At 34.8% G+C, this 14,259-nt stretch overlaps 1 protein-coding gene across 1 annotated transcript; it reads right to left on the reverse strand.

Annotated features, from left to right (window-relative positions):
* Window positions 1–11,232: 11,232 nt before the first annotated feature.
* LOC102617593 (plant intracellular Ras-group-related LRR protein 5-like) lies at window positions 11,233–13,683 on the reverse strand. The gene is made up of 3 exons (XM_006485378.4): window positions 13,070–13,683; window positions 11,823–12,739; window positions 11,233–11,612 (listed from the first exon to the last, which is right to left on the reverse strand). Exons 1-3 carry the CDS (start codon window positions 13,605–13,607, stop codon window positions 11,469–11,471), a joined length of 1,599 nt encoding a protein of 532 aa, XP_006485441.1. The 5' UTR covers window positions 13,608–13,683; the 3' UTR covers window positions 11,233–11,468.
* Between the last annotated feature and the right edge of the window lie 576 nt (window positions 13,684–14,259).

Here is a 14,259-nt window from a genome sequence, read left to right on the forward strand (position 1 = left end):
TATTTTATAAAGATAAAATAATTAAATAAAACTTATATTAAAGAACCTTAATAATAATAAAAAACTAAGTAAAAAAGATGCAAGAGTGATTTAATTGATACAAATATTTTTGTTGATTTATATTTATTAGAAACAATGTGCATTTATTGTAAATATCTTTTAGAAGTGGGGTGGGTTTACACATATAATGGGGTGGAAATATCCCCTTAAATATTTTGACACATATTAAACTAGTATTAACGTGGAACAATCAATATAAAATAGAATTTCTGATAGAACCCTCGTAAATATTTTGCACACCTTCCTACCATTTTGGAATTTGGATAAAAGGTCTAATTACTTTATGGCAACGTGCCCTTATTTTTGTCATTTTGTGGAACAGCCGTTAAATTGTAACCAAGACTTACATAATATAATCCAACTAATGCAATTTAAAAATTAATAAAATAATAAGTTGCAGGCTATCGTCTGCGCTCAGAATGGGGTTCTTAGCACTGTATGTTAGGTGGTTTTTTTTGTTTGAATTACTGAAAATAAATTTTAAGTTTTTTTAATTAAAAAGATTTGAAAACTAATATTTTTATATTTATATCCTTACCAATTATAAATATTAAAAAAATAATAAATATCTCAAAAATTTAAATAAAATAATATATTATCATAATATAAAAAATATTCAATTGAATACAAGTATATAGCGTTTTTTATTCTAAATTAATATATGTTAATTAATTTTATTGTAGTTCATGGTGGTTTTAGATGAAAAATATTCATAAAAATTATGAAGATAAATAATGCTAATTTGAAGAAAATAAAAAAAAACAAAAATAAGAATAACCTACCACTATATTATCACAAATTATATACATGTGTAATAATGCAAATTGCTAAATTTTATTTAGGTAAGGATGAAAATTAATTATTTAGATAGGGATATTTTGAAGAATATTTTTAATGATATCATTAAGACTTTCTGTAAAAAACTAAAAAAAATTGGTTTAATAATTTAATGACTTAATGACTGAAAGTTTTCATTAAGTAAAAAAACAAACGAAGTTAATGACTTAATTGATTGAAATTAAGTCAATTAATATCATAGAGTATTTAGTAGAGAATTCACATATTTCCATTAACCATTAATTGAATATATAGTACAAGTATTGGAAAAACCCAAAAAAAAACTTAAGCTTCTAAAAATACTGAAAATCAAATATAAGAATACAATTCAAATACAAATTAACTACATTAAGAAAGAGTCAAATTAAGAGATAAAGAAAATATTAAAATAATAAATATATTAAATATAAACTATTATGCCCCCTCAAGATACGCCGCGGGAACAAAGGCCAATCTTCAGTTTGAGAGGCTGAAATTGAGTACGGGATAAAGGCTTTGTAAGAGCATTTACAAGTTGATCAGCAGAGCAGACATGAGCTACACAAAGAGCACCAGTTTGAATTTCATCCCGGATAAAGTGAAAATCAATGGCGACATGCTTTATCCACTAGTGGAAAACACGATTGGAACATAACTAAGTAGCACCAACATTATCACAATAGATGACAAGAGCATTAGACAAAAGAACACCAAGATCAGTTAACAGATAATACATCCAATTAAGTTAAGCAGCTGTAACAGCAACAGAGTGATACTCGGCTTCCGTAAAAGAAAGAGCAACAATATGTTGTGTCTTTCAGCTCTAAAAGATAGGGTTACAACCAAGATAAACAATATATGCACTGGTGGAGGTATAATCATCCTTCTTACTAGCCTAATCAGTATCAGAGAAGGCACGAAGAGAAAGTGGAGAATTACGATAGAGAAGAACACCATCATCCAAGGTACCACATAAATAGCGTAAGAGACGTTTGACAAGAACCCAATGCTCGGTTGATGGGTGATGCATGAACCGAGACAATTTACTAACCACATAAGAGATGTTAGAATGAGTGAGGGACAAGTATTGTAGACTACCAACAATAGTGTGGTATTCCGTAGGATCAGAGAGGGGAGCGCTTGAGTACAAACTCAATGACAAATTATGAGGCAAAGGAGTGGAAACTGGTTTAGCACCTAGCATGTGAGTGCGAATGAGAATATCTACGATATAACGACGTTGTGATAGTAAGATTCCATGACGGTGAGGCACAATTTCGACACCAAGAAAATAAGAAAGAGGGCTTAAATCTTTGAGTGAAAATCGTTGAGTAAGACAATCAACAAACTGATGAACGAGATCAAAATTGTCACTTGTAAGAACGATATCATCAACAAAGACCAAGAGATAGAGAAGATGAGTACCAGTGTTGAGGACAAACAAGGATGTGTCAGCATAGGAATTTTTAAATGTAGAAGTAAGTGAAACTGACGTTAACTCATGATACCAAGCCAGTGGTAGTAGTTTAAGACCATAGCTTATAAACATATGTTAGATGATCAAAATCAATGAAACTCGAGGGTTGCGCCATATAAACATCTTCAAAAAGCTAGCCTTGAAGAAAGGCATTACTAATAGCCAATTGATGAAGAGGTCAACCATGAGTAACAACAATGCTGAGAACAAGTTGTATTATGGTGGGCCTAACAACCAGACTGAAAGTGTCATGATAGTCGACACCAGGCCATTGATTGAACCCTTTGACAACAAGGTGAGCTTTAAACATGTCAATAGAACCATTAGAATGTCTTTTAATACGAAAAATCCATTTACAACCAACATATTGTAAGAGGAGGGAGGTGGAACCAGCACCTATGTCCTATTATGAACAAGAACATCATACTCATCTGACATAGCTTAATGTCGGTTAAGATTTTTGATTGCTTGGCTCACGGTTGTGGGTTCAAAATTAGAGGAGGGGCTAACATGAGCATGGAGGTTAAGTTTTTGTAGAGGCTTGTGAATATTATGTTTAGCTCAAGTAGTCATCCTATGATGATTTGTAGGGTAAGGAGTTAGTGGAATTTGGGAAGATGATTGAACAGGGAGTGGAGAAGTACTTTGTGTAGATGTAGAAGCAGGTTGAGAGGATTGTTGTTGAGATGTTGCAGGTAGAGAATAAGGAGTAGTGCACGGTGGCAACTCTGGAGGGCTTGCAGTAAATGGAGTAGTTGCCAATAATGGAGGACTAAGAAATGAAACAGTAAGAACTGGCAGAACTCATGTGTTCACTGTGGTTGAATTATGACATGATAGATGAGCATGTAAAGATTTGTATGGAAAAACAGACTCTACAAATTTTACATGATGGGAAATAAATATTTTAGAGGTGGATGGATCAAAACGAAAATAAGCACTTTGAGATAGTGAATATCCGGAAAAAAAAATACAAGGTTTAGAGCACGATTCGAGTTGTTCGATTGGCAGTGACTAGAAAATGAACGAGTTCTTTCATGTTACTTTGCAAAGATGCTTCAAATGTTAAAAGTTTCTCATGAAGGTCATCAAAGGTGATTGGGGTATCACGAGCCTGAACAACACAAACCAATTCTTTATACTCATCTCTTAATCCATCTAGAATCTTCTTTGTGAGATCATCATTGATTATTGGTGCTCCGAGTATAGCAAGTTCATCTACACAAGCTTTAACAGATTGCAGAAAGTCAGTAATATTTGAGGCACTTTTGGTTAAATTTTTTAGAGTATTTTTTACTTGCTTAATCCTTCTACTAGAGGGTTTGGCATAGGTATTGGCAAGTATGGTCTATACTTTCTATGAAGTTGAAGAAAACCGTGAATCTTTTTCATTTCACACACTTTCCAGAATGGTATGTACAAGAGATATATACAGCAAAATAGGGGAGAAAATAGAAGGCTACACATATCTTTTCCTAAATAATAGGAAACAAAATCATAGGAAAAGATCTTAATGAATCTTCCCATTATAATCTAACTTATTCATAAAATAACCTAAATTACAAATAAATCCTAACTTTGAATCTTTATTTTCAACACTCCCCCTCAAGCTGGTGTGTGTATATCATACAAACCCAGCTTGCTACTTAAGTTTTCAAAGTTAGGTCTTGCCAATGCTTTAGTAAGGATGTCTGCAATTTGTTGTTTAGTTGGAATTTACTTTAGCTCCACACTTCCACTAGTGACCTTCTCTGAGATGAAGTGCCTATCAATCTCGACATGTTTGGTTCGATCATGATGCACTTGGGTTTTAGCGATGCTGATTGCTTCTTGATTGTCACACCTCATTAGAATGGATGACGGGTTGCACACGCCGAGTTCCCTGAGTACACGTTTTATCCAAATTCCTCCACAGATTCTATTTGCCAAAGCTCTAAACTCTTCTTCTGCACTGCTCTTAGCCATAACCGACTATTTCTTACTCCTTCAGGTTACTAGATTTCCCCAGACATAGGAATAGTAAGCAGATGTTGATCTTCTATCTATGATGCCTCAAGCCCAGTTTGCATTAGAGTAGATCTCAATATTCATATCTTCTCATTTCTTAAACAAAATCATTTTTCAGGTGTCATCTTTAGATACTTCAGAATTCTAAAGACTGCATCCATGTATTCCTCTGTAGGATTGTGCATGAATTGGCTCACAGCACTAATAGCAAAGCCTATGTCCGGACGGGTATGTAAGAGATAGATTAAGCGACCAACCAGCCTTTAATATCTCTCCCTATTGACTAGAACACTATTATCAACTGAGCATAGTTTTTTTGTAGGGATCCATAAGAGTATCAACTGGTTTGCACCCAATCATACCAGTTTCCTTTAGTAGGTCCAGAGTGAATTTCCTTTGGGAGACAACAATTCCCTTTCTAGATCTTGCCACCCCCATCTCAAAGAAATATTTGAGATTCCCTATATCTTTAACTTCGAACTCTTGAGCTAGCTGTTTCTTCAACTTTTGCAGTTCTTCCTCATCATTTCCTGAGAGAATGATATCATCAACATATACAATTAGGAGAGAGATTTTCTCCTCTTGTGATGTTCGAAGGAATAGAGTGTGATCTGCCTGACACTGAGTGTAACCAAGTCTCACAACTGCCTTTGCAAATCTATCAAACTATGTTTTGAGGGGATTGCTTAAGCCCATACAAAGATTTCTTGAACTTGCACACTTTATTTCCAGCAAGATTCAAATCAAGACCCTAGGGAACTTCCATAAACACTTCTTCTTCTAGATCGCCATTGAGAAACGCATTTTTTATATCTAGTTGGTATAAGTAACAATCTAGATTTACTGTTAAGGAGAGCAAGATTCTGATGGTGTTGAGCTTCGCAACCGGAGCAAAGGTTTCAAGATAGTCGATCCTATATGATTGTGTGAACCCTTTAGCTACAAGACGAGCTTTGAGCCTCTCAAAACTTCTATCTGCCTTGTATTTAACAGTAAAAATCCACTTGCATCCAACTGATCATTTCCCTGTAGGAAGATCTGTTATAACCCATGTACCATTATTCTCAAGAGCATTTATTTCTTCCTAAACAACTCTCTTCCACCCAGGATGACCGAGAGCCTCCTGTATATTGTTGGAAACATGTATATTGTCTAAAGAATAAACAAAGGCTCGGTATGATGAGGATAAACTATCATATGAGACATATTTGCCAATTGGATAAGTGGTGCAACTTCGAACCCCCTTTCTTTCTGCAATTGATTTATTAGAATCATCAATGCCTGGAATCATGAAATCAACCGAGACAAGACTATCTATACCTATGTTGTCTTCACAAGAGCTTGGATTTTGTTCAATTTCTTGGACATGTGGCTAAGTTTCGTGCTCTATCTGCTCTCCAGTTCTTCTCCTCCTATGAACATTGAGATTATCAATAGCAATCTACGAAAGAGGTGAATTTAGAGGCTGTAGTTGATGAGATGATGGATGATGGGGTGACTCGGCTGATTGTGGTTGGGAGGACTCAGATGACTCAAAAGGCTGTGAAGATAAGATTGTTGATTGTGGTTGTTGAACAAATTGATCATGTGTGGTGGTTGAGTTATGAGGGTTTTCAAGAGGGGTTTCCAGCTAAGATTCCCAAGAAAATTTCCAAGGCTGATGTTCACTCGTACTCTCCCTCTGAACAACAGTTTTGCAATAGAAAGACAGGTTTTCAACGAATGTTACATCTCTGGAAATTTATATTTTTTTGTATGAGGAGAGTAGCATTTGTATGCTTTTTTTATGTCGAGAATAGCCTAAAATATACACTTGAGAGATCGGGGATCAATTTTGGTCATGTGTTGAGAGTGAACATGGACATATGCTGTGCAACCAAATATTTTTTGTGGTAAATCTACTGAAACAGTCCTGGTGTGTGGAAAGAAATTGAGAAGAACTTTAGTTGGGCAATGAAACCCTAAGACTTTGGAAGCTATTCAGTTGATTAAGTAGGTTGCAATGAGAACAACTTCACCCCAGAAAAAAATTAAGAACATGAGACGAGAACAAAAGACATCGAGCCACTTCAAAAAGGTGTTTGTTTTTGCATTCAACGACCCCATTTTGCTGCGGGGTGTCAACACCAGAGCTGATGTGAAGAATGCCTTGATGGAGAAGATATGAGCTGAGGGAGTCTTTGAAATATTCTTTGGCATTGTTGGTTTTAAGAACTTGGATTTTGGTATTGAATTGGGTTTGAATCATGGCATTAAAGTTTTGGAAGATTTGATTAATTTCGGATTTATTTTTCATGAGAAACACCCAAGTGAGACGAGTATGATCATTAACAAAGGACAAAAACCAACGAGCCCCTGAAATATTTTTAATTCTTGAGGGACCTCACACATCACTGTGAATTAAAACAAATAGACGAGAAGACTTATACTTAACACTTGAATAAACATTCTGAGTATGTTTTGCAAATTGACAAATTTCACAATGAAAGAATAAAATATTTTTTTATTAATGAATAGATTGAGAAAAATTTTTGCGAGATACATGAAACTAGGATGACCTAGTCGATAGTGTAACAGAACAATTTCATTATCATTATTAATACTTGGACTAACAATAGAATGAGGAGAATTAGTTGACAGACTCTTGGACTTGGCACAGTTTGCTCTCGAATCTTGTATAAAGGAGGATTGATCACTTTTCAGTAGATAGAGTCCAGAACATAGCTCAGCACTGCCAATCGTCTTCCTCGAATTCAAGTCCTGAAAAACACACATATTTGGATAGAATTTAGTTACACAGTTCTGATCACGAGTAAATTTACTAATTGAAAGTAAATTGTAAGCCGAATTGGGCACATAAAGCACATAATTAAGGTGTAACTCCTTCATGAGTCTGATGGTACATGTCCGTGCTATTTTTGTGTGAGAGCCATATGCGATCCGAACTGAAGTGTTGTTGATGCTAGTTTTATAGTCTTGGGACATTGAGGCATCTTCGGTCATGTGATCAAAAGCACCAGTGTCAACTATCCAGGGTTTACTTGCTCCACTATTGGTTGTAAATGCTGAATGAGTCTGTTTCTGAGCCACTAGATCTATCCCTACATTGGAGTTCAAAGTGGCTTGATTGAAAAGCTTCTAAAGAATCTCCATTTGCTCTTTGCTGAATGGATTTAGCTCGAGTAGGGCCTGATTGTCCGTGGTGGATGCTGCATGAGCGTGAGATTCATGGTCACCTTTGGAATGGGGTTTCCAATCAATAGGTTTGCCATAAATTTTCCAATAGGTCTCCTTATAGTGGCTTGCCTTACAACAGTGATCACACCATGGTCTTTCTTTCTTTGTATGATTTCACTAACCCCTACAGAGTTAGATGCACGGGCAACAAGTGCAAAGGCATCCAGTGTTGGTTCTGATGACCCTATCATCACCTTTTTCCTGCTTTCCTCACGCCTAACTTCAAAAAAAAACTTCATGAGGGCGCGAGAGAGGCTTTGTCCCGAGTACACGGCTCCTCACCTGATCAAGATCTTTATTAAGTTCGAGGAGAAATTTAAATGTTCTCTTCTGTTCCACAATCTTCTTGTACATGGTTGTATCATTGGTGCACTTCCAAGGGTATGTTTCAAATAGATCAAGGTGCTGCCAATGCCTAGTCAGAGTATTAAAGTACCGAGTGACAAATTGTTCTCCTTGGCGGAAGTCATGGAGGATAGTTTCAATCTGGAATAACTATGTTGTGTTCTTAGAGCTAGAATATGTTTCCTTTCCAGCATCCCATATGTCCTTTGCAGTCCCAAATAGAAGAAAATTCTCACTAATATCATTGTTTATGGAATTGATAAGCCATGACATGATCATGTTGTTCTCTGACTTTCATCTTTTGAAACTAGGATCTGACACCTCTGACATAGCCTCCTCACCCGTGAGATAATCATCTTTGCCCTTGCCGCAGATGAACATCATGACAGATTGTGACCACTGGAGATAATTGTGGTCGTTCAATTTATGACTGGTAATTAAGATCGGTGAAGAATCAGTTCCACCATGAGTTGCAGTCTCCATGTTTCTTCTAGACTGTGAAGTTGTATCTGATGAAGTCGCAACGGATGTTGATGAGGAAGCCATCTCGTATTTTGTCATAGAGGATACAACTGATGGGAGAGGAAGAAAGGTGGATACTGTCAGAAAAGAGGTGGTAGAAGAGAAGAGGGAAATGGCGATTGATAGGAGAACTAGGGTTTAGAGCCCAGCTATGATACCATGAAGAAAACTGTGTATCTTTTTCACTTCACACACTTTCCAAAATGGTATGTACAAGAGATATATACAGCAAAATTGGAGAGAAAATAAAAGGCTACACCTATCTTTTCCTAAATAATAGGAAACAAAATCATGGGAAAAGATCTTAATGAATCTTCCTGTTATAATCTAACTTATTCCTAAAATAGCATAAATTACAAATAAATCATAACTTTGAATCTTTATTTTCAACAGAAGTCTTGGCTCTGGCAACAAATGAAATATTCATGGGAGAAAGAGAGCCAACAAGGGCATTTAGAATGAGCTGATCTTGACAGATCCAAATATTGTAGGCTGGATTTGGTGTTGTTGCATTATTTACTATAAAAGTTTCAGGTGGACAAGGTTTGGAGCCATCTACATAACCTAAAAGATCATATCCAATGAAAAGAGTTTGAAACTAAAGTTTTCAAGAAACATAGTTGTTGGTGGTAAGTTTGGGTGGTGCTTGAGCGGATAAGTTTATGGTAATCAATTGAAATTCATTAGTGTGAAGAGTGGTTGAATTTACTGGTGTGGCAGTGGTGATTCTTGATTCGAAGTGTTAGTTGGATTGTTTTGAATGGCCATTGCATTTATTGGGAACAAAGAAGAGGAAGCTCTCAAAGAGTATTTGGTAGAGAATTCACACACTTCCATTAACAATTAACTGAATATATAGCACAAGTATTGGAAGAAACCAAAAAAACTAAAGCTCCTAAAAATACTAAAAATAAAAGATAAGAATACAATTCAAATACAAACTAACTACATTAAGAAAGAGTCAAATTAAGAGATAAAGAAAATATTAAAATAATAAATATATTAAATATTAACTATTAATTAAGTCATTAAATAAAAAAAACAAACAAACAAACAAACAGCCACTTAGTGTTTTAACAACAGATTTAATCCTATTTGGTATTGAGGTACTGTAGACTCTGTGGAAAAAAAATTATAATTGTAAAATAAAAGTTAATAATATATAGTAAATAATAATTTTTTACAAAACTAGTAAAAATACAATAGATTTTTCATCTTATAAATTCTAAAATTAAATAAATTTAGCTAACTATTGTTTACTAAATACTTTAATATTATAATTTCGTCCAACCCCAACCCCAAACCCAAACGAAGTCTTTGTATGATTGAAATTCAGAAACGTTATGGACATCAGCGAGCAGAACCCGAGGGGATTGTGTGGAGCTCGTAGTTCTAGGGAAGTTGGAGGATCGAAGGCCTCATTGCGTGGGAAAATTGGAGGTAAGGTGACAGGAAATTTCAAATTCAGTGTCGAAAATAAACTATTCAATTTTATTGAATTGAACAATGGTAGCTCTAACTCATTGCAAAACTCGATTTTTTCATGTAGGAAAGTGATAGCTTAAGAAGATGGAAGGGTGTTAGTCTTTTTGTTATCTCCGTTCATTTTCTATTTTGTTCGGTCAAATAAATTATGGAATCAAATTGACTTGGTCTCGTACATAAACTAAATTCAGAATATCATGTACCAAAAAAGGTTATAATTAGAAGGGTATAAAAAGTCATAGAAGGTGTTGTTACTGAGACTTTCAGCCACCAAAGTTAACTGCGTTGTTGGTGCCAATGGATTCCAGGCCGTTCACTTTGTTTTAAGTGAGAACTTTCATAAGTTATGACTAGTTGACCACGTTTTGTTTGCATTTGATATCACGAAAAGACGGCTTATAAACCAAGAGGGTTGCTAAACAAATTAAGTTTACTAATCCCATTAATTTGACAATTAATTATCTAAGAAACCAAAATTAACTGATTTAAATTAGGAAATCTTAAGTATTTTCGTATTGTACGGACGTACTTTTAGTAGATCTATTTTCTTACTTTATTTTGAGTTGATGGCAGATCATAAATAATTACAAATCAATTCACAGCCACGGTAATTGTAAGAGAGCTTCGGGTTCAAGAGTTATAATTGGGAGTAGTGATGTTTGAACTTCATAATTTATCTCACAAGTCCATTACTTTTCAGTTAATCTCATTAATTTCTAAAATTACCATTATTCGGTGCCACTGCTGGACTGATGGGCACATGCTTCTCAGTACTGATTCGTGCGGAATTAGCAATGATTACCCGGGTTCAAAGTTTTACTGTTCAGAAATTATCCAATCACAAGTTGACTTCAGGAAAATATTTTAATAAGCATGTGTGTCCAGAAAATTCCACACGGATCATATTACTGGATTAGGACTACAAACCAGCTGATTATAGTCAACAGATTTGAGCCCACTGATTTGCAATATTGGAACAAAGGAAAGGTCCTTTTTTAAAGGCAATTTGCTTGGTCAACTTCAATTGCCTATTTAATTAATAACATAATCCTCAAGTAATACCGCAAGATGTTATATTTATACAAACTAAGATATTATTATGTTAAAACGTTATCTCAAGATTAGATTAATCCAAAGTTGTTAGGATTATAACTATAATATAAAGTAATTGTTCATGAAGCTTACAACATGATAATGACTGGAAAAGACTCTTGAGGGATGGATATTTCATTTGGGTCGAATTTCAGTATATTCACTTTGAGAATCACAAAACTTTCTCATAAGGTACAAACAAAATAAAAACAATCTGAATATCACAATCACTACGTTACAAATTAAAAATAAAAATTCAATCACATTTTTTCTTGTTTGAATGTAAATGCATAAGCTACAAGTTATGCACACATTGTTGGACAAATTTGTATGGTAAACAACTAAATATGAAAATTTGTTGAAAAGAACAAAGCAAATACAATTATGCACATTGAGCTAAACATTTATGAGTTAAAGCTTTGGAAAATTACACACTTGTGATGGCTCCTCTTTTTCGAAACGGCCAACATATTGAGCACAGCGTGAGCCAGAAACTTTTCTTCTCCTCGTCTACTGGTTGAGATTTAGCATCCCTATTAGCAACAAGATCTACCATGAACTGGACAACAGCCTGAAAAAACATAGCCCTTAAAGTGAGTAAAAATGCAATAAGGATGTTTAATGATTATTAGGTGCAGGCACCTGTAACTTATCAAGTGTGAGTTCAAATCCAAATCCGCACTTTATATTTACAGGCGCCTGCACTTGAAGGCCACTGCAAAAGTGTAAATGTAATTTCAGCAACAAAACATTAGCTAAAATTGAGAAGGTCGGGAATTACCTGAGCACCCAATTTAGCAACTTGCCTTGGTGGAACTTCTAAAGGAGTCTCATCGGTGCGAAAAACTCTCAATTTTGACAACAACCTGAAAGAATCTGGTAAAATCCTTATTTGATCATCACTTATGTCCAACTGTTCCAGCATCTCAAGATTTCCAATTGACCTTGGCAAGGCTCTAAGATCAGCAAAGTTGTTCCCTACATTCAATTTCTTGAGACTTACCGCAAAGCACAGGTTCTCGGTGATTGACTCAAGCTCATTGAAGCTTACATCAAGCTCCTTTAACTTGGTAAGGTTACCTATAGTTGTCGGTAACCCTTTTATTCTATTATAATGCAAAGTAAGAATCTCCAAGCACTCGAGCTTCCCGATTGCCTCAGGTAGAGCCCTGAGCTGATTGAAATCCAATCGTAGCTCTGTAAGCGATGAGCAGTTTCCAATCGTGTAAGGAAGATCCTCGAGTTCATTTGTTTCCACATTCAGTGTCTTCAAAGAGGTTAAACACCCAATTGTATCCGGCAAATGGGTGAACTCATTTGAACCCAAATCCAAATTCATTAGGTTGATCAAGTTCCCAAAAGTAGCTGGTAGTGTTTTGAGCCGATTTGCATGAAGGTCTAGATCAATCAGGCTGATTAGATCCCCAAATGAGTCTGGGAGGTTAATGAGTTGATTTGAGTGGATATCAAGCTTTTTTAAGGTTTTGATTCCAGCAATAGAGGATGGAAGAGCCATGATACGGTTTTCAGATAAGTTCAATTCAGTAACATCCTTCAATTTTCCAATTGATACAGGAAGCCATTCAATCTGGTCCGTTAACTTGCCTCTAAGATCAAGAACTACTGCTCCGGTTTTAGCAGAGTTCTCGATAACAGCTGCCATCTTCATCAGACTCAATTTTTCAGTGTTTTCTTCACCTGTAATTACATCAAAATCTACATTCAGACACTTGAGGAACTTTACATGACATGTAACACGAATAAATTCCACATCAAACAATGATCCTAGTCAATCCTTTTAATGACAGAGAAAACAATTAGTAAAGTTATAAGCATTTATCAAAATCCAGATTTAAATAAGAACAAGAAATAATAACATTGACCTTCTAAATCTTGAATTGAAACCCTCATTAATTTTCATATATTTCAACATTTCAAGATCTAAAGAAGAGCAAATATGCAAAATTGGATGAGAAAACATGAAAAATCTCCAAATAAACATAAAAAATAAGTGCATGGTTAATTTACCTATAAAGAAAGAACCCTTTGTAGAAGCACTTTTGACCAAATCCTTTAAACCATCTTTCTTAATTTCACCATCTTCTCTTGTCTTCACCAAAGTCTCATCAGTGATCACACTTTCCTTTTCAATTTTACCACCTGAGTCAGCAAAAGCAGCCACTTTCTCCATCTGGTTATCCCCAGAAACCAAGCCAGAAGCTCGTCGGACAAGTTCATCAAAGATCCCATAAAGCTTATCAACTTCAACCAAGTGACTGGCTTCTTTCCTCTGTTCACAGCTTTGAAACAAAACCATAGTCTTTTTAAACTGCTGCAGCACAGAAAACAAATCTTCAGAAACATCACGTGGCTTCTCTTGCTTTGTTATTTCATCAAGCTTGGTCTGTTCTTCGGTATCAACAGTTTGGAGAACAGACATGGCTGCTTCCACTTGTTCAATGGAGGGTCTTGGTGGCAGTGATCTGTAAAGTCTCGTGATCTCTTCAACAGCTTCTACAAAAGCAGACGAAGGGGAAGGCTTTTCTTTGGACAACAACACAGTCATGGCTTCGGTGGTTTTTAGATTTTGCTGCAGGAATGCCAATCACCAAATTTTTTAAAGGTATTGGACGATATTGTGAGCTTTTATATGGATTTTTTTTTTTTTTTTTTTTTACATCAACCAACGCAAGAGATGAGGCCATTATTTTAATATGGAAATAAAAATTCATTAAGCCCCTCTAGGTTTTGTTTGAATATACATGCCTTCCTTAGTTTAAAAACTAGTCAAATAAACCCCCTTTTGAGTAAAATGATTTTTTATAATTAGGATTTCTCTATGATAGTATATGAGTTTATATAGCATTGATAATGCAGTTATTGTGCACTCCTAAATTTAATTATTTTAATCTATACCATTCATATAGTGAATAATTAACCTTCAGGTTGCAAGTAAATGTAATTTTTTTATTTTTAATTAATTGACAAAAGAAATTTTCTATTATGTCAGGATAAAAATCCCACAATCAATAATGAGATTATTAGATTTAAATATTAGAATCTTCACCCTTAATTTAATTTTAGTGGATAAATAATTATGTACCTAGTAATTTGTAAGTTGTAGTATTTCTTCATATTTTAAATTATTTTTTATCTAATCAATTGAAAAATAATTTTTAAGTCACCAAAAAAATTGAAAAGAATGCAAATAATTTTGA

This window comes from Citrus sinensis, chromosome 4 (assembly GCF_022201045.2).
Source record: "Citrus sinensis cultivar Valencia sweet orange chromosome 4, DVS_A1.0, whole genome shotgun sequence".
NCBI lineage: Eukaryota > Viridiplantae > Streptophyta > Magnoliopsida > Sapindales > Rutaceae > Citrus > Citrus sinensis.